This window comes from Eutrigla gurnardus (genome assembly GCF_963514095.1).
Source record: "Eutrigla gurnardus genome assembly, chromosome: 16".
NCBI classification, from domain to species: Eukaryota; Metazoa; Chordata; class Actinopteri; order Perciformes; family Triglidae; genus Eutrigla; species Eutrigla gurnardus.
This window is the reverse complement of record NC_139927.1, coordinates 18,462,096-18,485,698: the sequence shown is the minus strand read 5'-3', so window position 1 is coordinate 18,485,698 and position 23,603 is coordinate 18,462,096. Positions and strand designations below refer to the sequence as shown.

The following is a 23,603-nucleotide window of genomic DNA, read 5'->3' as shown; positions in this document are numbered from 1 at the left end:
GGCAGAGACGCACACTGTCACTACGGCAACACTGACAACAGAGAGGCAAAGTCCCACCCCTTCCTGTGTCTCCAATAGGACCTAATTTCTTGAAAATTATGAACGGTAATTAATGGCGAGATCAATAATGTTTTTGTCCCATTTGAGTTGTACAGCATCCAGATGACAGGAGGAGAATCTCATGGGCTTTATATTACGCTACAAAACCAACGTTAGGTTTGGACAACAAAACCAACGTTAGGTTTAGACAACAAAACCAACGTTAGGTTTAGACAACAAAACCAATGTTAGGTTTAGACAATAAAACCAACGTAAGGTTTACTTTAGACAACAAAACCAACGTTAGCTTTAAACAACAAAACCAACATTAGGTTTAAACAATAAAACCAACGTTAGCTTTAAACAACAAAACCAACGTTAGGTTTAGACAACAAAACCAACGTTAGGTTTAGACAACAAAACCAACGTTAGGTTTAAACAACAAAACCAACTGTAGGCTTAGGGAACAAAACCAACGTTGGGTTTAGACAACAAAACCAACTTTAGCTTTAAACAACAAAACCAATGTTAGGTTTAGACAACAAAACCAACTGTAGGTTTAGGGAACAAACTACTACATATAAAAAATAAAATAATACATAGACCTAGTACACAATGTCGTTTAATGGTTGGAACGTTCTTTTTAAGGGCCTTTTTATTCAGATACATGCTAACTGAACGTGTTGACTAGCATTGCTAACAAAGCCTTACAATATCTCGAAAAACCAAAACACTGGAGCCAATGCTCTTTAGACTTATTGAAATTACTCGTTTTCTACAAATCAGATTGACTTTTTAGACATAGGGAAACCTCTATTTAATTGTCAGCAGTTAAGTGTGTCGTACAATGAGTTTTTCTTCCTTCTTTTGTTTACCAGATAAATAAAAAGTTTCTGAGAAGCCATTTTTTACTTTGTCTTTTAACTAATGGATCCATGTCGCCCAATTTATATCAAGAGAGGAGGACTACGAGTACAATGGGGACAAGTGCAGAGGACCTTATCATGGACTACCATGTACAGTAACTATTATCTCCATTAGTCATACATCAAAGCTGATGATAAGCTGTTATGTCAAGTTGGTGGTGGACTTTGTGTGGCTCGAAATATGTGTCATAAATACACAATTTGAACTGTCTATAGTTTGTCATGCCGCGGTGAGGGGTGTCCTGTCCTAGGTTTTGTGTCTTGTGAACTTCCTGTTTTATCGTTTCTGGTCACTTGCCCTTCCTCATGTGTCACCGGTCTGACGTCTTCCCTGCTCCCCGATTGTTTCCACCTGTTTCCCATTATCCTCATGTGTCTTAGAGTGTACCCCAGCTCTCGTTTCCAACCTTGTTCACACCATGAATTCAAGTTTGTATTTCTTTTCTTGATCCTGAAGTTAGTGACCTTTTGTTTGTAATTTTTGCCAGTGTAGTTCAAGCCTTAGTTCATAGCCAAGTGTTTGCCTCCGGTGGAATGCCGCTTTTGTTTCATTCTTTTTATAATCAGTCGGGAGAGTAATTTGAGTTTATAGCCTTTTTCTTCTTCCTCCGATTGGCGTATTTTTTTTGTTATAAGTTTTCTAAGCCAGAGTTTAGTTCTTAGTCCTTTTTGCCTCATTTTGTTGATTAATCTGTTTCTTGTTTTCTCAGCCTGTAGACTAGGGGCTGTAGTTTATAGCCCATTTGTTTGTCACCCTACTTAAGAAGTCAAGTGAAGAAACCAAGCTCTAAATAAAAGCCTGCTCTTGCTGTTCCTATTCTGCTCCTGAGTCCTCCTTCCTAGCCCAGGCCTATTAGAATTACTCAACCTCAGTTATTGCATTCAAAACTGAATTTGAATCACATACGTTGTTAAAGTTATTTTTTTATCTTCTTTTTTTAAAGTTTATTACATTAAAAATACGTTGTTAGTAAATTTGAAAGTTCTGCTTTGTTATTAACTGAATGTACTTAAAGTATCTACAGTAAAAGTACATAGAGCAGTGTTGTAATATGATACATGATATGCTTAGATCATTCTTACTGTTTTAGTACTTTTACTGTAGTAAAGAGTGAACATTGTCACATTCTTATATGTTTGAAATATTAAAAGCTGTCACTTACCAAACATTTTCACATGGAGGAGACACGACAGGACGATGTGTAGCACACCTCAGACACCAGGAAGAAACCAGGGATCAGAGTCCATTCATAACCATGGCAAGCGATACGGGCTATTTACATATAATATAGACCACCCAACATACACCAGTGCAGTTCAAGGTGCTTCACACAATAAAAGCCTAAGCCTAAAAGCCTAATAAGGCAGTTTTTTCTTGCCACTGTTGCTTCCCCCTGGGTGATGTTGGGACTTTGAACATGTATTGACTCTTAAAATCATGAGTGTATTCTAGTCCTGCTCAATGTGTTTCAAGTTTAACGTGGGTGGGAATAAAGGACATATTATGCTTTTTTTAGTGGTGCAAACGGCCCCTATCTGTAGATATGCATTATTAAATGACACAGCACAATTTTAGAATTTCTAGAAAGTTATTTCGCAGATCCCCTGGCTATAGGTTGGGGACCCCCAGGGGTCCCCGGACCCCACTTTGAGAACCTCTGCTGTAAAGTTCAAATAAATGCATGAAGAAGTTTCTTGAGGTTGTGCTGGGATGTGAACTCTTTAATTCTTGTGATCTCTTGGAGTCTCCAGATAGAGAGGTTCAAGGTGAGCGGTGACTTTAAGTCCATCCTGTTTGGCAACAAAAACAATTATTTCTGTTTAATCTTTTTTTAAGTTGTAAGAAATTGTGGCACATCCAGTCAATAATTTGTTCAATGCAGTAAACAAGTCTATTGGGTCATAGTTCCATCCATCCATCCATTCACGCTCACATTCACACCTACTGGCAATTTAGAGTCATCAATGAACCTATCCCCATCCTGCATGTCTTTGGACTGTGGGAGGAAGGCAGAGAACCCACGCTTACACGGGGAGAACATGCAAACTCCACACAGAAGGAACCCGAACCTGACCTGGGAATCGAACCGGGGATCCTCTCGCTGTGAGGCTACAGTGATACCCACTACGCCACCGTGGGTCATAATTATCAGTTGATAAAGCTTAATCTGTGTATCGACTTCATCGGCAGATTTTTGAAGGCCAATGGGAAGATAAAATGGAACTGTTGATTAAATGCAATAAATCTGAAGCGATACAATCATAAAACTTCTTCATAAAGTTTATTGGTAAACTATCAAATCAACTTTCCAAACAGTAGCTGCGTTATTCTTCTTTGTAAATATTATTATGAACCCTGAGTGCTCTCCACCATTCTGAGTCACCAACAGTATTTTGGTGACCTGTAAACAGCTGAAAGTAAAGTACGAGAGATGATTTTAGCTCATTATAAGTTATATTGTGCACAAAATAAGATAGAAACAAGTGAAGACATTAAAATGATTGCACAAGCAAAATTATTATTTTTTTTTTTTTGTGCAATCATATCTCCACAGCCAAAACATGGCTCTATTAACATAAAAAACAAAAACAGTACACAAGAAAAGAAGTGACATCAAATGAATTTGGGTGGGTGTGGTCAGCTTCTTTTGCTTGTGGTGACTAGTAACAGGGTCGGCTCTAGCCATAGGTGAAATTATGATTGGGTATGATTGTGAGGCATTGCTCCATGACGTACTGTATCGTTAGTGAGGGTTATCCCCACCCCTAAACTTTAGCCCCGCCCATTTCCATAACATGAATACATTTGTCATAGACAACTGTGTAAGGCATCATTGAACTTAGCAGAGAGTCACCGTTTCATTGGTGTGGGTTTTCCCCGCCTCCTAAATGTCAGCCCGACTCATTTTCCTAACGCATCGTTTCTCAAAGCCCCGTGTGAGGAATCCTTTCACTCAGCAGCAGATTTCTTGTTTCATTGCTGTGATGTTCCCGGCCCTGACATGTTTCCCTGCTCACTTACATAACTACCCAAACCTTTTCACACAGACTTTGAGAGAGGCATCACTGCACTCAGCAGAGTTCCTGTTTCACCGGCGTCCGGTCAGTACACCTAACACACGTGAAGGTGAGGGACTGTTCATTGCTGCTCGGTACACTTGTGAGCCTGACCAGATTTTACTGTGTTCGACCCCCATGATGTGACATGAGACGTGTCTTTTAACCATCTTTGTATAATATCTGCTCGTATTTGTCATTCAAATGATTTCTCTGGCAAGACGGGAAATAATCTTTGTGATAACTAACAAAAGAAATTCAGATTAGGAAAATAAATATGTTGACTCCAAAGGTTTGTCTGTCTATGTGTCCTCATATTTACCAGTAATACAGTAGAGACCTGTCCAGGGAAACCCTGCAATGTAATGCAAACAATTAGTCATTAATAGACGAAAGTATGGATCCAGAAACGTTTTTGGTCCAAACATACAGTTGCTTATAATGTTCCCACCATGCAGATTATGAATATGACTGAGATCCAGCTGCTGTAGCCGATCATCAAGAAACATCAGGAAAAGACTTCACAGCTAAATATGATTGTATTATTGTATCAACATGTCAACATAGCCTATGAGTTCACATCTTGGCTTTCTTTGAAATCTCTTGGTCCCAGTCAGTATCAAGAACATCATTACTGAGCTCCACAGAGTCAAACAGAGACAGTCCTAAGGACAGACCCGTGGAGGCACCAACACTAGCTGCTGGAGGGTCCAGCTGAAAAGACTTCCGCTTCCTCTTCCTGCCTAAAGGACCATCATGCACGGTGGTTACAGTATTACTATGATAGTCTACAGGACCATCACTGGAACTGTGGGGAGCAGCATGAGTCGCGTTGCACTTGGACATCGTTTTAGTTGGTGACTGTGTCCCTGGTTGATGTCCATGTCCAGGTGTGTGCTCCGTGTCAATTACTGTTTGGATCTTCCTTACTAATGGACAGTGTTCCGGGGGGTTCAGAGTTTTTGTGTCTTTATAATTTGCTCTCAAATCTCTTTTAATTGGACTTGTTTCCGGTCCAGGAGGAGGACTAGTTTCCAGTCCAGAAGGAGGACTAGTTTCCACGTTGGTTCCTGCTGTGCAGGTGAAGGAGAATCTGGAGAGTTTAGCCAGCGTGGAAGAGGCCACCGTGGGCTTGGTGTGGCCTGGTTTGGAAGGTGCTGGATCAGTGACGGAAGTGCTGGGATTTAATTTGGTCTCCACACTTGTGTTGACTCGGGTTATTTTTTCTGGATACACAGTTTTTCCTGGTGCCAAACCATCCTGATGCTCCTGTGATGTGGCTTCAGGTCCACCCTGTCCCTGGTTCTGGTTCTTCTCTGTGTCTCCAGCTGAGTCATCAGGTCTATCTCTGACTATACTGCTTCCTGTGTAGGACTGGGGATCTCTGCTAGTTTGCAGGTCTGAGCTGACATTAAGGTTTTGGACTGAAGGTATCTTCTTCTTTGGTTTGAATATAAAGCCTGAGAAAGTTGCATGTAGCTCTTTACCCGTTTCGGTTTGAGCTGCAGTCTTTCCCTTTAGTCCAGTACCGATGGTCCTATTCCCAGCCTGCTCCCTCTGCTCTTCCTGCTCAGGTCGAGGGAACATGTTATGCTGAACCGGGTCATTTGAAGGACAGTTCTTACTACTAGTGTGAGAATCTACTACATCAGTCACGTCTCTGGACACCACCGTCTGTCCATGCTGACGATGCAGCTCCATCTGCCTTCTTCTGTCTCTCAGACTCCTCGAGACCTTCTGAAAGACGCACCCTGATAACTCTGGACTTATTGGACCTTTCTGTCTTTCTGTAGAGCTTCTGTCTCTAATGTTTTCTTCTTCTGAAGCAGAAGGGTTTGAAACAACATCATGGTTTAAAGATGAGCCGGTGCTACTTAGAATGGCCTTCTCAGTTTGGCACTTTGGCTGTTTGGATGTCGAAAAAGTTTTCGGTTTTCTACGAAGGTTTCCTGGAGCTGATGCAATCGTGGACAAAGCCGTATCATCATTGATGGAGAGGAACCAGTCCAAGCCAGTGTCAGCGTTGTTAGGGGTGACGAGTTGGTGTTGGGAGACCTCTGAAGTCTTCAGCCTAATGGACAAAGAACACATATGAACTGCTTGGCGTCCCGATCTATGTTCAGTTCTGTGTCAGAGGGGAAAAAAACTTAAAATAAGACATTAAACAAAAGCAGCTGCATAAATACATTGTTTCCCAGGTGACTGTGGAAGTTTGGTGGCGTAGATCTGCCCACATGGACAGATTTATTGGGTCAGGAAGTCGTCAGATAGATGTTAATTGATCTCTCTGTGATTTCTTAACAGTTAAGACAAAATAAAACACATCCACACTAACTAGTTTCAGCTTTAAATGGTCCACACCAATCTGGCATTTTATCGACTTTTGAAAATGTGGGAAACCCAACATGAGCTCATTAACTAACAGTCAGTTACTCACCTGGCCTGTCTGTCCATGTCCTTCTGTAGCAGCTGTGGCAGGTTCAGTCCCTCCAGCAGAATCTGACACTGAGTCTGGTACTGCTGAGCTGGGTTGTCGGGGAACGAGGTGAGTAAGGTATTCACATCACCCAGGAGAGCGCCGCCCTGAAGCCCAGAGAGCCGTACAGTTAGAGACTGTAAGAGGCACTGAAGGGGTTGCTGAGGAAAAGCTCTTATACCATTTTATTGTGCATCAACAAGCCTCGTTTGCAAAGTGCACATGTTTGAATGATGTGAGGGCAAATGTAATCAAAGTGGTTCATTACATAACTATAATCATGCGTTAAGAAATGACCAGTGTATATGTAACTGTTCAGAAAAGATTAAGTTAGGCGCACCAGTGTGACCAATGTAAAGAGAGAGAGAGAGCTGTCTAATGGTAGAATCCTTTTTGCAACCAGTATTTGGGTTTTCTCCTTACCTGCATGGAGCACTCCATGACAGAGACGGCCATGACAGCATCCTCTATGGTCACCGTCTGTCTGTACATGAGCCTGGCGTGAGCTGGAAGGTTAAAAACAACCCTGTGTTTTTAAAACAATGTTTGCCATTACATTTGAAGAAATACGTTGATTCATTGAAGAAGTATTATAACGGTAAGAAAGACACGTGGGAGACCCTGAAGAAGAAGGTACTGATGACAGCGAATTGAGAGTTCAATGAAGCATGTTTAACCGCCATATTAAAGCCTGCCAACTACAAACTGTCTGTTCCTTGGAGGAATTAGTAAGAGTTTAGCTGACTGTTGATCTCATGGGAGCATGCAGAGGGAGAACAGAACACACGGTGGACAAAATGGTGTGGTTTCTCATTGTAGGTTTTGGTGAAATCAACTTAACTTGTACTTGTACTTTAGCAGTTCACCATTCGGCTTAAACCAATCATTCAGCGTCAGGGGTGGAGGTCAACTGGAGGTCAACTACCTGGAGATGAACATCCTCACCTTCAGCCAGTCTGCTGAGACTCTCCAGCATGCGGATGGTGGTGCGTGCGGCGTTGCGGCCGTCACTCTGCCTCTGCAGCTGGTAGTAACGTGTCAAGATGCTGTTGGCTTCTGTAGACAGCTGCGGCTGCAAGCTTTTGATCACCGTGAAGTAGGCCTTCATCTTCTCCATGGACCACAGGCTGAGACCCTCAGCAGGAGGCCCTGACAGGAACACAAGATGTTTCACCACTTCATCAATCTATGGTCATGGTATTCACAGCCTTTTTCAGTATAAATATTTGTCATTCTTTTACATTCAAAGCTTCTCCTGAGGTTTTTGAATGAAGCTTCAAATGTCATCACATTGACATCTTGAACATAGTGATTAATTGGATTAAATTAGATAGTCTTTTATTTATTAGAGAGATATTCTAAGGATGCGTCAGTTTCCTCAACACACATGTATCCAATTCTAGCAGTAGAATACTAATAATATTAGTTCATGTGTCTTCATCTGTCACTGTGCACAAAGAAACATCTCATGTTGATTTACAATGAAGCCTCCCACTACTAGGTACACAACACTGCATTTATAAATATTAGCTGATAGTTGATAATCCAACAGTTAGAAATACACTGATTTCCACCTGGAATGATGTTGTAAAAAAAAGCTTTCATTACATTGTGATAACAATTATTGAAATATTCATATCATCAACATTCGTTTTTTTAAAGAGTTTAGTTTTGCCTCTACCTTTGTCCTCCAGAATAAAAGAGGACACAACGTGGTCCCACTCTGGGTTCCTGGTGTCCAGCAGAACCAGGACCAGGTCAAAGCGACTCAGCAGAGGGCTGGCCAGAGCCACATTCACAGACAGAGGCTGGCTGGGATCATACTGGCCTTTGGGGTTGGCAGCCGCCAGGATGCTGGTCCGAGTGTTCAGTTTACACACCATGCTGCAGAGAAGAGGACAGATGGATGGAGAATCCAACCATTATCATCTCGTTACACAGAGCCAGTAATCACATGACATAATGAATTCCAGATGGAGTTCTGCTACAGGATTACCGCCTTGGAACCAGGGGCATGTCCACATGGTTTGGACCCATGAACTCTCCGGGAACTTGACTATAATTAATAACAGGATATTCACGACTTTGTGGAGTTGAAGATTCATTCTGCCGTTCCGATGAACTTCATTAAATGCATATCCTCACAGCTGTTGGTCGATAAAGTCATTCTTTGATATTTGTTCACTTTAATACCACTGAACCCCATTAAAACCTGATCCACGTCAGTCACTTGGACTGGTGGGTCTACGTGGACATGAATGCTGAGTGTCCTACCCAGCTTTGGCCACGCTGATAGACTGCTGCTCCATAGCTTCATGGATGCTGATGCGGTCGTGTTCCTTGATGCTATTGAATTCATCGATGCAGCACAAACCACCGTCTGACAGGACCAGGGCTCCGGCCTCCAGATGCCATTCACCTCCATCCTTCACCGCCGCCACGGTCAGCCCTTCCAGAATCATCATGCTTCATTAGTTCATGCAGTAAAACACTCACTGATTGGCTATGACTATATGATGATATACTGCAGCAGCACTGTGCTCGAGCCGACAGACAACAACCTGCACTTGTTGAGCCGATTCCAGCTGTGAGGACAGAGCGAGGCGTGATCTTCGCTGCATACTTGAGGAACTGAGACTTCCCTGTACCCGGGTCACCAACCAGCAACATGTGACACTCACCTAGAAAGGAAGACACCGATTAAAACAATATCAACCAGAGATCGGACCATTTTTATGATACTTTTCTAGTATCAGTATACACTGAAACACGATACAGTATACTAAAGATGTAAACTCAGTTGACGGTCCTTCTTTTCAGTTGCTTGCATTAAACACATAAAGAAAGTGGGAGAGTGATACCCCTGATCTTGGTCCCAGAAGAATCAACTCTCTGCATGCCGCCAGCCAACACCATGGCCACCGCCAGCTTAATCACATACATGCCATATACCTGAGGGCACAGGCTCAACAAGATCTGGTTCCTGCCTACAGAGAGGGGAGAGAGAAACAGAATCAATACAAATACACCTTTTTAAAGTCATCAAGCTAATTGCTACCCACCAGCTAGTGGATCATGTTTGTAGCTCTCCCAGAAGTCTTCAAACTCTTTCTGTGCGTCCTTCATGAGGAGAGCAGCTGCAGCCTGCTGGTTGTTCACCTCTATGTTGTTGGCTTTGAGGACTAGCTCCACGTCACAGCGAGTGCCGTCATAAAAGGACTTCCAGCGCTGGCACATCACCCCATAGACAGTCACGTCATCTCCTAGGAGAACCGCAAACACGCCATCACTCCACTGATAACACAGCAATTACACTCTCACCATCACGCTTATCCCACATCCCGTTTCTGCTTACTCAGCTACACATGTGCATGGGGGTATGTGTGAGTCGTTACCAGATTTACAGCTATCGACCAGGTCATCCTCCAGAACCACCACCATGGAGCGAGGAATACTACCCACCGACAGCCTCTGCACCTGTGCGGGGGTGGGGTCAAGGTTAACACTGACCCAACTTACAATCCATAGAAGATGAACACCACCTGCATGACCGTCCTACCTGCTCCTGTATCTTGATCTCCTGTAGGTCCCTGCAGGCAGCAGGCTCAGACCCTCCAGACAGACAGCTGAACTTGCATGAAGGACAGTCATCAGGATTAGGACAGACCACCGGGGGGGCGAAGGCATAGCACTGGTCAAAATCAGCCTGCAGCGTGAAAACGTGACGGCACTTTGTGCACATGTAGTCACGCTGGTACTCCAGAACCTGAGAGGTGGAGAAGGATAAGGACTGTAACCAACACATGTAATGCATTATTTCCACTCATTTCATTTCCTACACACCTACTGACAGGCGCACATTACTCTTACTGTATGACTGCTGTATGTCTTTAGCACCCTGCTAGCTACTCTCACTTTATTGAGGATCTCTTCATAAAACAACCGCGTGCTTGCAGAGAACACGTAGATGAATTCTCCAGTGAAAAGGCCCACAGAAGCCTCCTTCCAAGAACAGACGCAGTATTTATATGGTTATAACCATTTTGATCTCATATTAAACACTGTTGATCTCTGGATGTTCCACGTGATCCTCATCTCTCCGAAGTGGTCCTACCAGGTCCTTCCCTGGAACACTTGACCCCATCTGTGTTTGAACTTCAGTCACCCCTCCCATCAAGCTCAATGTTGCAGTGATTTGACCTATCACCCCCCCCCCCCCCCCCCCCACAGGGCTGGAAACCAACTTGACCTGGTCTTCACAAGGTCCTGCTGTACCTCAGCCCTCTCCGTTACCCCACTCCCTGTGTTTGACCATCACCTTGTTGCCTTTTCTCCCCCCTCCACCCCCCAGCTACTTCTCATATTGTCACCTCCTGCTGTAACCTGAAATCTCTCGCCTCATGTTCCGTCTTCTCTACCATCCCCTGAACAATTCTGTCTTCTGTCCACTGAGGAAACCTCCTCGACTCTGCTATCCTCCCTCTCATCCTGCCTGGACTCCCTCTGTCTCCCTTCCTCGAGACCAGCACGATCTTCTCACCTCCTCTCAGACTTCACCTCCACGGTACACACTCTCAGTCTATTCAGAGAGGACGATGGTACACACAATTATCAAGGAAGAAATGTTCCTGATTGGTGCTATGCTGTTACCTTGGCAACACTGGTGCGTATGACAGTACCAGTGACGGACAGGAAGTGTCCTACATCTCTAGACCTGGGAATGGTGTCTCTAGTGAGCTCTGGACACACTGGCAGACCTGGACAAGCAGAGAAACAACAGAAGCTCAATCTTTGAAAACACTCACTGCTGTCTTCACCGCTGTGCTAACAACAAGTGGAACGTCCCAGGTGTTTCCTGGTTTCCTGTCTGCTATCTAAAGAAAACATTAAATGTCCAAAGGCAATGTTCAGATGTTATAACTACTGAGACAGTTTCTGGTGATTTTCTCTTTTTAAAAAAGAGCCAGCTTCTTAAAAGGACAAGTGCATGTTGGGTTGACCTTGAAATGGCTTTGTCTCAATGCAGCAAACAGGGCTTCAAATCTCCTCTATGATACACTCGTGATTTATCCTCGGACACAGACAGCTACCAGCTCGTCATGTCTTTAGCAGACAGCAGAGGAAGACATTATTACTTCAACCAAACCTAACTGATATTAAAAGGTACCATATTATGCAAAATGTATGGCTTTTAAACATGAATCTGTGTCCCTGGTGTCTCTACAGACCCCCACAACATCCAAGTCCATCCGCTCCCTTTTGCTCCTGCTCCATTGAAAAGGAACTCAGTGCAACAATGAAGGGATCAGAATTGGGACCCCCCATGTGCTGACCATCATTCCCAGTTGATTGTCCTACCTGTAATTCGGGCATGAAGAGTTTGTCTCATTGTCTCTTTAGTCGTTTGTCCTCCATGATGCTCAGCAGAGGTCCTCTCTGATAACTCCAGGGCTGTTCTTTGTAACACTTTATCAAATATAGCCAGGACATCAGTGGGATAGGCGTTGAAATAGTCTCCGATCTGTGGAGCAGTACAGAAAACATGGAATGACTGCAACTATATTTATATGTGCCTGTCTTTACTGCTTTAGTGTCTACTTCATTCATTTTTTTAGTTGCATTATATTCTAATTTAATTTAATTTAATGTGTGTGTGTGTGTGTGTGTGTGTGTGTGTGTGTGTGTGTGTGTGTGTGTGTGTGTGTGTGTGTGTACACTTCTGAGGTCTCTGGCCCAGACAGAAGATGAACACGGGTAAATTCAGACGGCATCAGAAAAATAATGTTTATGGAACATTTAAACATGTACACATGTTCTAGTAGAAAACCAGAATACAAGTATGCAAAGTCACTTATGTCCCCTTTTAAGTGTTTTCTGAGGAGGCTTAAAACAACATTTGTTAGTTACGCCAATCGGAGGTCACTGAGTGTTGGCTCGGTGTGTGAATATGCAAAGACAACGTGGGACTCTGTAGTTTTCTCTGGTCCCCTGCCAAACGTTACTATGACGACATGTATAGCCGCATGTCATCTTTCCACCGCTGGCTGTCGAGGTGGTGTCCAGATAAACATGTGGGCTTCGTTGATAATTGGCAGCCTTTCTGGGGAAAACCTGGTCTGATCAGGAGAGATGGCATGTGGTCTCAACTTATCAGCCTATGAACGGTAGAGTGCTTTAAGCTGCAGTAGATCCAGGCTCCTACTGATCCAACACGAGGGGCCGATCACAGCAAGAAACTATAAATGCTTCGCCCACAGAGCCATTGTTTTTCTATTGTTCCCTTTTAAACAATCGTAGGTATCCATAACAGTTCAAATATTCTTGACTTTTCAGAAGTCACGCCACGCGTCAGTAAGCCTTTTTACACAGAAGATTCTGCTGTGATCACGGAAAGGAGAGTCAAAAATATGATGCGATCACACGGTTTATAAAGAACGAACGCAACGCGTCTTCAAAACGTCACCTTCTGTTCCGGCTCGCTCCGTTCACAGAGGCCGGCTCGCCTCGTTTCGCCTCTGTTGCAGCTCTGTGACGACCTCCGTTGTCGTTTCAGAGGCAGAACTATTCTGACACCACTTTCCGTCTCAGCATCTTTTACAATAACGGCAATGCAGAAAAAGGGGTGATACTCCCGCAATGAAAAGGCAGTGTAAGAGGGGCTACTGACTAACTTCTATTTGAACATAGTAAATCGTGTTTGCGTTGTGTTGACATTACCTCCATATTGGCTTCAAACAAAGTCATGGCGTTAACAACAACAGGACGATGGGTCTCTTCATCAGTGTCCTCAATAAGCTGGAGGATGTCTGCATGATGATGCTCCATCAGAAAGGTTTCAAACACATGGCCAATCAGGGCCTCCTGATTGGGGCTCATCGCCATAGTGACGAACACCTGGAAGAAGACAAAAAAACGGCTTATCATCCATTCCTTAGTCAATTAATAATTGATCCATATAATGTTATAAAAAATATAATCTGTTGTAAATAGCGCTTTTCCAGATGTTCAATGATGCTTCCACAAAAGCAACTAAATCAAACAAAACAAAACAGAACAAAATAAGCAGATAAACAACCAAAAAAAAACAAGTTTAAAGGTTAAAAGCGAGAGTGAAATGGTGTGGGGGAGCCAGTGGAGGTCCTGGAGGACGGGGGGTGATGTGGTCAATGTAGTGGGTTGTTTGATGAGCCATATAGGATGGAGTTACTGGAATCCAGTCTTGATGAAATGAATGCTTGGACCAGAGTTTCGGCTGCTGAGAATGAAAGGGAAAGCCGGAGAAGAGCAATGTTCCTAAGGTGGAGGAAGGCTGTTTTTATAATCTGAATTACATGGGGAGGAAAGAAAGGGTGGATTCAAGGATGATACCGAGGTTGCAGACATTGCAATGCGTGCGGACAGTGATGATAATCTTATGTTATTTGTATGTATTTATTTAACTAAAACAACAACTGAAATTAAATGTAAAAATGTAAACTGTCATATAACGATTATGAACAACATTCATAACCAACATGAACTGATATTAAATCTACAAAAATGAGTGAAATAGATCTGACCCCACCTCAAACAAGTACTAATTTGATTATCATAAACTCTTGTGACTGGAAGCCTAGATGCCTTTTTTGTTCTGATGGTTTACAGAGCAGATTTGATTGTAACAGCAGCAGGAAGGAGGAGCTGCTGGACCTGAAGCCGTCAGTGAACCAGCTGTTTATTAACACCAACAACATGGGGAGAGGTGGACGACGCGCTTTTTATAGTCCATTACTGTAGTTTCTGCAGCAGACACACACGTCAATCACTGGTGCCGATCATCAGCTGTCAATCATCAGCATTATAATGACGTAGCTTAGTGAAAGTCCGACTATTCGACCGCAACATTTGCTTTTATTTTGTTCGTGTCTGTTCTTACACTCTTACCGTAACGCTCATATTACACATGCAGCTGGTTTGACCGTGTTTCGAGTGGAGGCTTTACCGCAGCGGATGTACCGAGTTGATAAACACAGCTGTAGGACTGTTGAGCGGGGTCGCTGTTGTTAGGGCTCGTTAAGCAGATAACCAACAGATACATTAGGTATGTTGGACTCACTTCGTACTACAGGCCTCTGGTGTAGTTGATGTATGAACGGTATCCATATAGACTCGCTGGTCACTGTTCTAAAACAAACGTAAAGATTCACTTACCGAATCTAAACACGAGGATTGTCAAACTTGCTGCGGCGGGTCGTCTGGGCCAATCACAGCTCTGTGCTGTTTCCCTTCTTCTTCTTCTGCTGAACATATTTGTGGCAGACTTGACGCAGGATAGGCGTGTTGCTGCCCTTCACAGGTCATTTGAAGACATCCAGTATATTTTCAAGTTTAGTTTTATCCGTTATAAAAGCTTGTAAAACGCCAAAAGCTGCACTCACACATACTCACACTACACAAATAACATATGCTGCTCGATATGATATTTGTATTTTCTGGTCTTTTGAACATACTTTTTCAATTAGTTCGTGTCTAAACCAGGAAAATGAACAGCAGATGGCGCTGCGACACCGTGTTTGGGTTTACGGTGTATCCACTGCTCTGCTATCCACTACTCTCCCCTGCAGTGACGCAGACAGTAGTTGTGTCGCAGATGTAATCGTTCGTCTGATGTGGTACTTCCTGGTCAGGCAGACGCTTGTCAGAAGATTCAGAAAACGCAAATTGTCGGGCTCCATCCCGCAGAGCCAATACGTCATCGCGGTTCCACGTTATTTCGACAGTGTTATTTCACATTGTCTAACGGAGAGGGGCTAATTAACGTCAACGTTACTCACCAGCAAAGTTAGCGAGTAAGCTAACGTTAACCTCGGGGCTCTGTTTAGCTCTCGCCATGTCCGCTTCAGCCGGATGCTCCCCGGCGGCTCAGAGCTCCAGTCTCGGCCCCGGTATGTCCATGTTTCGCTGGCTAGAGGTGCTGGAGAAAGAGTTTGACAAGGCGTTCGTGGACGTGGATCTGCTGCTCGGAGAAATAGACCCAGATCAAGTTGATATTACGTACGAGGGTCGGCAGAAGATGACCAGCCTCAGCTCCTGTTTTGCTCAGCTTTGTCACAAAACCCAAACGGTTTTCCAACTCAACCATAAACTAGAGGTTAGTGACACTTAAACGTCTGTTAAGTCACGTCCATTCTGCCGTATCTGATTGATGGCAACGCCTTGTTCCGGTGGCACATCACCTTATTACTTAAGTTTAAGGCACATAAAGACGCTACCGGTTTATCACTGGCCCTGCGCTGTTGACACCGTTGACACGATAGTTGTTTACTGGCGTGTGCCATTGCTAAGGCACATGTATGTGTCACTGACGCGCTTCTTTTCAACAGCAGCTGCTGTGTCAAACTGATGAGAATAGCGTTAACCCGAAGTTCACAACGCGATGCAGCCAACTGTCGTTGATACACGTCTGAGAGCTAGCTAGCTAGCCGTAGCTGCTGTTGAGCCTCTCATAGAGAACATGCACGAGTCACAGAGCTCATTACAGAGCAACGCATGCGATTCAATAAACAAACGCATCCAGATTATGTGTTGCTGTTAAGGTATTACTCATCTGAAACTATCTGTTTCCTTATCTCAACAAGGAAGCAGAAGTGACAAACAATGGCCTAAATCCCAGCTCAATTTGTACATGAAGCAACACTGCTAAATGTGTTATCAGTTGTATATACGTGTCAGAAGACTTTTTAGAGACTACTAGCTCAACGGAGCAAGTGTTGAAACCACCTTCATGGTTTTCAAGTAATTTGGTTAACTGCCAATGGGCTTTTTGTCAAAAGTAATCTGAATTCTTTGATATACGAAGTGGTTTTGTGAGTGGAAATGGTGGACGGATCTGTATTATCATGTTACCATAGAAGCAAATCATTGTCATATACTAGTAGTCGGTGCCATGATGTTTTCATAAACTGTAATGACGTGTCACACTAAGTGGCACCCCACTGGTATACATCATGTTGATAATAACTCCGATGGGGCTATTATTATAGTAGAACTATCGAGTTGTTTAACTGTATCTCATAATCACATTTGTGCATGTGTAAAATAATCTCCAAATACAATACATGGGCACTGACTTTGATGAATTAACTATTTATCAGACCACAAATGAGACAAGAAATAGCCCAACTTGTGTCCAACCCATTTCTTGCTGCTCTTTGTTACATTGTCCTTTCTACCTTTTCAAAAACCAAAAAAGAAGACACCAAAGTTCTTTATAAACGATGCCATCCCGTCATATCGAATGTTCTTCTTTCTGTGATTAAAGAGGAATCTCTGTGTAGAAACGCCTTTTGTCTTGATGTTCTACTTTGCCTTTGTCCTCTCCAGGCTCAGCTGGTGGACCTTCGTTCTGAGCTGACTGAAGCCAAGGCTGACAGGAAAGTGATAGAAAGGGAGGTCCATGACCAGCTCCTGCAGCTTCATGCTCTGCAGCTGCAGCTTCACTCAAAGCAGGGCCAGGCTGAGGACTCTGACTCCATCAAAGATAGACTGGTAGGTGGGATGAAAAGATGCTATCCACAACCTTCATTCTGGCTAAATTAAAGTTTTACAATAGGCCAAACTATTTATACACAGATGAGTCTGTATAGACTGAGGAAGAGGCCGGTATGACATAAAACAAAACCAAGGTCTGAGGTCACCCTCAGGTCAAACTAAGTGCAACAACATGAGAGCACAATATATTTGATGCATCTGTTTGTGTGGAGGAGGTCTGAGCCGGCTGCCATAGATTGCCTGTGATGAAGTTTTATACATCAGACGTGGATGTTGGGAAGCTGAAGATAAAGGATGTTTCATTGGCCGTCCAGTCTAGGCTCACTAGACTCCAGTCCAGGAGTCATGTTTGTGGTTTATTCTAAACAGAAAACCCATTAAGTGTCATCTATAGGAGCAAGAACAGAACCGCTTTAATAATACATTCAACTCAGTTTCTTATGGTATGTTCTGCATTTATTGATCTAAATATAAATTAATATATATACCTAGAGTTTACACTGGACGTATATATTTAAAGGTGCTATTGACAACATTGATAACATCCAGCCACTAGATGTCACACTCGCACTCCCCCCTTCCATTGCATTCACGTCACAACTGGACTGGTACCGGAAATGTTATCAACATGACCTTTAAAGACTAAATTCTAAATGGAACAAGGAACTACTGTCTGCACATCTTGTCTGTAATGTTGATCATTTCCCTCCAAGAACAAAGAGCCGTTGTACGACACGCGTTTCCTTTCTTAAAGACTGTCTTAAATATGGGAGTCATCATTTCTGAAAAGCCCACGTTGTTTTAATTGCTGTAGTATTTATTGAATGGAATATGATCTCATTGAATGCCGGGTTTTCTCTGTCTTCTTATTTTATTGGCTGCTGGCAGTAGAGAAGTGTATCATACTGTTCATATTCTGTCTTTACGCCACTCTAGCAGGGTACTGCAGGGTGTCCATGGGAGATTATTGTAAATAATGTTTGTCATTTATCTTACCAATATATTTTCATTGATGGTTTACAAAAGGTACATTAGGGCATATTTAAATGTGATCTATGCTTGTGACACCTGCAGTGATGTGGTTACTGCTGTACGAGAAGCCTTTCTCACATAGCAAAGTGTAATGAATAAAACCGGTTCTTCTAGTGCAGGCCAGCTGCTGCTGCTGCTTCGCTGCTCCCCACTGCTTTCATATACTAACTAATAACTTAATCACATCCCCTGTTGGCTGCGATAAATAATCTGTGACGTCTTTCTCTTCTTCCTGTCTCTTTCTTTCCTCAAGCCTGCACCAACATTGGGACAAATGGTAAGTTTGTGTTTGGTGTTTTAGGAAGTCCGATTTGTGTTTGGCTTGAATATAGATAGTGACCCTCTAGTGATTTAAATTCACCCCCAGGTCTGAGCCTAACTCCCGTCACTGCATCATTTAGAAACACAATATACATTTTATGATGTAGATGAGTTTCAACCTGTCTCAGAGTCTGTCTTCCCATTTCAGTTTTAAACATTAACACCACAACTGATGTGTTTTAGAACAGTACAGTCAGTACATGTTTAAAGGAGAGTAGAAAGGCTGGCTCCTTCCTAATAACTAGCACAGATGAAAACTAAGACAGTTACCATTAAAATTAAGTAAAGCAACAACACATTTTAATACAAAATTTAGGCTCACAAATTCTAACAGGTAATTTTAGAGTCGCCAGTTAACCTAAGCTGCATGTATTTGGACTGTGGGAGGAAGTCCACACTGACGTGAGTGAAGGACAGTCTCTTCACTGGTTTAAATGCATTTTTAAATATATTGGACACAGTGCTCACACCGGAAGGTTCCACATGTAGTAGTAGAGACCAGCTGCATGATGCCCTGCCAGCCGTCTGTATCTAACACTTAAATCACACATCAGATCTTGATGAAGGAATTATTCAAGTTTAAAATCTTTCCTGCTCTACGTTGTATAATTTGTTGAGAACAAAATTACCTAATATTGGTCAATGGAAACCAATATCATCAACCCATTGAGGCCAAAATCACACTGAAAATCAAAGTAAAACATGTAAATCATCCAACTTCCGTGAAGATTGCTTGTTTCATCACAACAGCTCATAATGTGTCTCAGTAATGCCACATTCTGAGTGTTATTATGAATAACATCTGGGCTGCTGATGGTGGGATGGGGTCCTGAAGCATGACTTCAGATGCGCTCGGTGATCAAACCAGTTGAATGTTTGCTTGTTTGTGTTTACATTCCTTCAATTCAAAAACGTGATCTAGAGGAATGAACTGCTGGTTTTTCTTCTTGTTTTTGTTGTGTAACAAATGAGCTCCAACTGCATTTCATTGTGGATCCATGTGATGCACAATGACGATGAACGGACCTGCCTTTGTGTCGTCCTCTGAGTGCTTCACCCTACATGTCAACGTTCCTCCATTCACACACACATGTATACAGCCTTCAGGGGCAATTTTGCTTCAATATGTTGCCCAAGGACACGTCAGCACGTTTGCTGGAGGAGCGGGGGATCGAGTGACCCATTTTCCGATTGCAGAATGACTTGCTCTTCCTCTGAGCCACAGCCACCCGTTAATGCTCCTTGAATGAATGAATGAATGCTCATGTCAGCTAGTTGTGTATACGCAGGTCGAACATTCACCATGAGAACCTTAATATGTAACTGCTGTGTTTATAGTTGGTTGCAGTCCAACTTTTATAATAAAAGTTCAGTGAATTCAGCTTTAAACACACAGGTTATAAATGACCTTTTAACTTTCATTGAAATGGTAAGTGCAGATGAATGGAACGCTGAACAACAGCTTAAGAAGTGTGTGTGTCGTTGTAGGAGCAGGAGCTGGAGGTCAGTAAGAGGGAGAAGTTGGCCGAGGCCAGGCTGGAGGTCGAAATGAGGTTGTTTAAGAAAGAGAACGAGGCTCTTCGCAGACACATGGCGGTCCTGCAGGCTGAAGTGTACGGAGCCAGACTGGCTGCCAAATACCTGGACAAGGAACTGGCTGGCAGGTAAGGAGCTCGAGCTCACAACACGTTCAGGTTATCGATGAGGGTTTGCTGAGAACATATTATTAACAAATACAGTACTCTGATAGCAAGGGGCTAGATCATCATGTACAGTCAAACAAGGTCAATAAACTGCACTGTTTGTCGAAGATGTATTAAACTGTACAATGGGCATCAATGCAGCAGAATCTCACATGCAGAGTATGAGTATGCACATTTCTGCTCCACTACTACTAGCAAAGATGTTGCCACGGATGTTGGGAATCCAGTAATGTAATTTGATGGAGGTCATGAATAATTTATTTCTTAATACATAACTAATTTAGTTGTTTTAGACGCAGGAGGTATCAGTAACTACATGACATAGATGTTGTCTTGGATGGAGTGCCTGGAATGCTATCTGGTTTGTCTTCCAGGGTTCAGCAGATCCAGTTACTGGGGCGTGACATGAAAGGACCGGCGCATGACAAGCTGTGGAACCAACTGGAGGCAGAGATTCACCTTCACCGCCATAAGACAGTCATCCGAGCATGTAGGGGGCGCAATGATCCGAAGAAACCTCTGCCCTCTCCCGTAGGCCATGTGAGTGGAACACTACACAGCAGCTGACACTGTTGATGCCCTTTTAGTGTGACAGAGATGAATGTGTTGATGTGATTCCAGGACCCAGACATGCTGAAGAAGAGCCAGGGAGTTGGCCCCATCAGAAAAGTGGTGCTGGCCAAAGAGGACCATGAGGGCCTTGGAATCTCTATTACAGTAAGACGCTTTTCTTTTGAATGGTTTCAAATTTGAATGCAGAGCTGCGAGGGTGTTCTGGTACCAGGTACTCTTATGAACCTCCCTGTGCTCGACATGGTGATTGTGATGGCCAATTCATCACTAGCACAGTTCAACAACAAAGCACCACTTTCAGACAAGTTCAGACCAGGCCAGACGTTCCATATATTTCTTCATATCCACTCAGACACATGCAATTCTTTGTTGTACCCAGAATTTCCAAGGAAATGGGTCGCAGGTCACTCCAATACGAGCTCCATCTGACTGGAATAATCTTCCTTTCTCTTGGATGCATTACCTCTCTGCTGCTTCAGGATTTCTTTATTTTCTCATCTAAAAACAACCTGTTCATGCTTTTATGTCAGTCATATTACTACAACTGTTCTTAATGCTGATGTAATCTTGTTTAATTGATGTATTGTGTCCGGGTAAATGTTCTCTTCACAGTTGAGGGCTTGGGGGTGTGGGAAAGGGTGAGCAAGACGGCCGCATAGGCTATAATTCAAACTCACCTCGCATACACACTGTAGAAAATGTTTGGCCTCACACACACTACTGAAATACACTCACATTCACTACTGAATTACACTCACATTCACTACTGAAATACACTCACATTCACTACTGAAATACACTCACATTCACTACTGAAATACACTCACATTCACTACTGAAATACACTCACATTCACTACTGAAATACACTCACATTCACTACTGAAATACTCTCACATTCACTACTGAAATACTCTCACATTCAGAACTGAAATACTCTCACATTCACTATTGAAATACTCTCACATTCACTACTGAAATACTCTCACATTCACTACTGAAATACACTCACACACACTACTGAAATACACTCACACTCACTACTGAAATACACTCACACTCACTACTGAAATACACTCACATTCACTACTGAAATACACTCACATTCACTACTGAAATACTCTCACATTCACAACTGAAATACTCTCACATTCACTACTGAAATACTCTCACATTCACTACTGAAATACTCTCACATTCACAACTGAAATACTCTCACATTCACTACTGAAATACTCTCACATTCACAACTGAAATACTCTCACATTCACTATTGAAATACTCTCACATTAACTACTGAAATACTCTCACATTCACTACTGAAATACTCTCACATTCACTACTGAACAAATCACACACAAGTGAAAATGAAACCTCACACACTGACAACGTACTTATTGTTAGGAACCTCTCATATACCTAAAATAAGATGCTGCATCTCAGGGGGCCATCCTTACAATAAATTCAAATATTGTTTGCTCAGCACGTCTCACATTAATGACACTTTCATGACATGTGTTCAGGGTGGGAAGGAGCATGGCGTTCCCATTCTGATCTCAGAGATCCATCCCAGTCAGCCTGCAGACCGATGTGGGGGTCTGCATGTCGGCGACGCCATCCTGGCCGTCAACAACATCAACCTGCGAGACGCCAAACACAAAGAGGCCGTCACCATTCTGTCCCAGCAGGTAAGTGGGGCGTACACACACACACACACACACACACACACACGCACACCAGTGCTCATTGATGGTGTTTGTGTCAGCGAGGACAGATCGAGTTTGAAGTCGTGTACGTGGCTCCGGAGGTGGACAGCGATGATGAGAATGTGGAGTATGAAGACGACAGTGGACATCGCTACCGACTCTACCTGGACGAACTGGAGGACAGCAGCACAGCCCCACCTAGAGGCAGCTCAGCTTCACTGCAGGGTAAGTAGTGATGGCTTTCGCAATGCCAATGACAATTAATTATTCAGGTTTAAAATATTTAATAGTAGTGACTCATCAGTCTTAAAATCACCTGGTTTTAGGTCACGTGTTTGCAATGGATGGGAATGATTGTGTTACAGCAGCAAGTTATCCAGAAACTACACAGGAACAATAAATATACTGTAAATACACGAGAGAGTTATATACAATTCTGTAGGTAGAACTCTCTTTTTTTCGTTAGAATACACTATGAATATACCAAACTACTACAGCTACAGTAAAAACAGAAGTTAAACAGAGGACAGGCTTACTGAATGTGTTTCCACCCTGCAGCTTTGGAAAAGATGTCACTGAGCAACGGGGCCGAGAACGGAGACACTGGGATCTCCAGTGAGACGACTGCTGAGGAGGCCCCCTGAAAGCCCCTGCAAGCCCCCTGGAAGCCCCTTGGAAGCCCCCTGGAAGCCCCTTGAGACTGACTGCTGCTCCTAGAGGCTGCCGCTGGTTTCTGGACATATAACTAAATCCCTTTCAAAGAACTGAACAGAGAATTCGATGACGAGAAAGACAAACATCCTCTTGGTGTTCTTGGGTTTGGGGGTCTCAGTGGTAATGATTAGAGAGGTGTAACGGAGCGATACTGAACAGTTTTTTGTATATTTTATTAAGATACTAATGAATTGACAGGATGGCTGTATGTGATGTCACTATTGAGGCACAGAGACATCAAGGAGAGCTCACTCATTGTTGGAGAAACACTTGACAACACTATGGCTATATTGTTGACTATATTATATTGAAATTAATTATTGTTTTGCAAACAGAGAATAGATGTATTAATAATCGGATCATTGTTACAAGGCCGGCCCTCTTTCACATGAGACATTCAATCAGATTCAAAAAGACTGTGAATTATATATCAAATGGAACAATCTTTGTTGAAAGGCATTTTAAACCTAAGATGGGTGGATAGTCAGTAGAAGTATGTATCCATGGTCAACCTCCATGGTCCACCT

At 43.0% G+C, this 23,603-nt stretch overlaps 2 protein-coding genes across 7 annotated transcripts; one reads left to right on the top strand and one right to left on the bottom strand.

The window, feature by feature from the left end:
* Positions 1–2,972: 2,972 nt before the first annotated feature.
* On the bottom strand, positions 2,973–14,819 carry mcm9 (minichromosome maintenance 9 homologous recombination repair factor). Of its 4 annotated transcripts, XR_014598477.1 has the most exons (16): positions 14,594–14,698; positions 13,216–13,392; positions 11,857–12,019; positions 11,149–11,255; positions 10,058–10,264; positions 9,894–9,975; positions 9,561–9,761; positions 9,360–9,485; positions 9,060–9,179; positions 8,773–8,947; positions 8,180–8,382; positions 7,444–7,647; positions 6,922–7,004; positions 6,460–6,605; positions 4,474–6,093; positions 2,974–4,377 (listed from the first exon to the last, which is right to left on the bottom strand). XR_014598477.1 is itself a non-coding variant. In XM_084029916.1 (15 exons), exons 2-15 carry the CDS (start codon positions 13,378–13,380, stop codon positions 4,599–4,601), a joined length of 3,477 nt encoding a protein of 1,158 aa, XP_083886042.1. In that variant the 5' UTR covers positions 13,381–13,392; positions 14,689–14,819; the 3' UTR covers positions 2,973–4,598. The 4 variants fall into 4 exon arrangements, 3 of the variants coding, with proteins under 3 accessions (XP_083886042.1, XP_083886041.1, XP_083886043.1); XM_084029916.1 differs by having other exon boundaries at positions 2,973–6,093; positions 14,689–14,819; XM_084029915.1 differs by having other exon boundaries at positions 2,973–6,093.
* A 310-nt stretch (positions 14,820–15,129) lies between these two features.
* Positions 15,130–23,059, top strand: gopc (golgi-associated PDZ and coiled-coil motif containing). Of its 3 annotated transcripts, XM_084029957.1 has the most exons (10): positions 15,130–15,628; positions 16,861–17,025; positions 18,314–18,337; positions 19,870–20,045; positions 20,459–20,624; positions 20,706–20,801; positions 22,180–22,344; positions 22,422–22,587; positions 22,921–23,013; positions 23,046–23,057. In XM_084029957.1, the coding sequence occupies exons 1-9, from the start codon at positions 15,368–15,370 to the stop codon at positions 23,004–23,006; spliced, it is 1,305 nt and encodes a 434-aa protein (XP_083886083.1). In that variant the 5' UTR covers positions 15,130–15,367; the 3' UTR covers positions 23,007–23,013; positions 23,046–23,057. The 3 variants fall into 3 exon arrangements, with proteins under 3 accessions (XP_083886083.1, XP_083886082.1, XP_083886084.1); XM_084029956.1 differs by having other exon boundaries at positions 22,921–23,059; XM_084029958.1 differs by lacking the exon at positions 18,314–18,337 and having other exon boundaries at positions 22,921–23,059.
* The last annotated feature ends 544 nt before the right edge of the window (positions 23,060–23,603 follow it).

Excerpts from the sequence above, each read along its gene's own strand:
- mcm9 (XM_084029916.1), bottom strand. The coding sequence starts at position 13,380 with ATGGCGATGAGCCCCAATCAGGAGGCCCTGATTGGCCATGTGTTTGAA. Across the intron at positions 12,020-13,215 it reads TGTTTGAAGCCAATATGGAG|ATCGGAGACTATTTCAACGC; the intron begins GTAATGTCAACA and ends ACTGCTCCACAG. Across the intron at positions 9,180-9,359 it reads TTCTGGGACCAAGATCAGGG|GTGAGTGTCACATGTTGCTG; the intron begins GTATCACTCTCC and ends CTTCCTTTCTAG.
- gopc (XM_084029956.1), top strand. The coding sequence starts at position 15,368 with ATGTCCGCTTCAGCCGGATGCTCCCCGGCGGCTCAGAGCTCCAGTCTC. Across the intron at positions 20,625-20,705 it reads TGCCCTCTCCCGTAGGCCAT|GACCCAGACATGCTGAAGAA; the intron begins GTGAGTGGAACA and ends ATGTGATTCCAG. Across the intron at positions 20,802-22,179 it reads GCCTTGGAATCTCTATTACA|GGTGGGAAGGAGCATGGCGT; the intron begins GTAAGACGCTTT and ends ACATGTGTTCAG.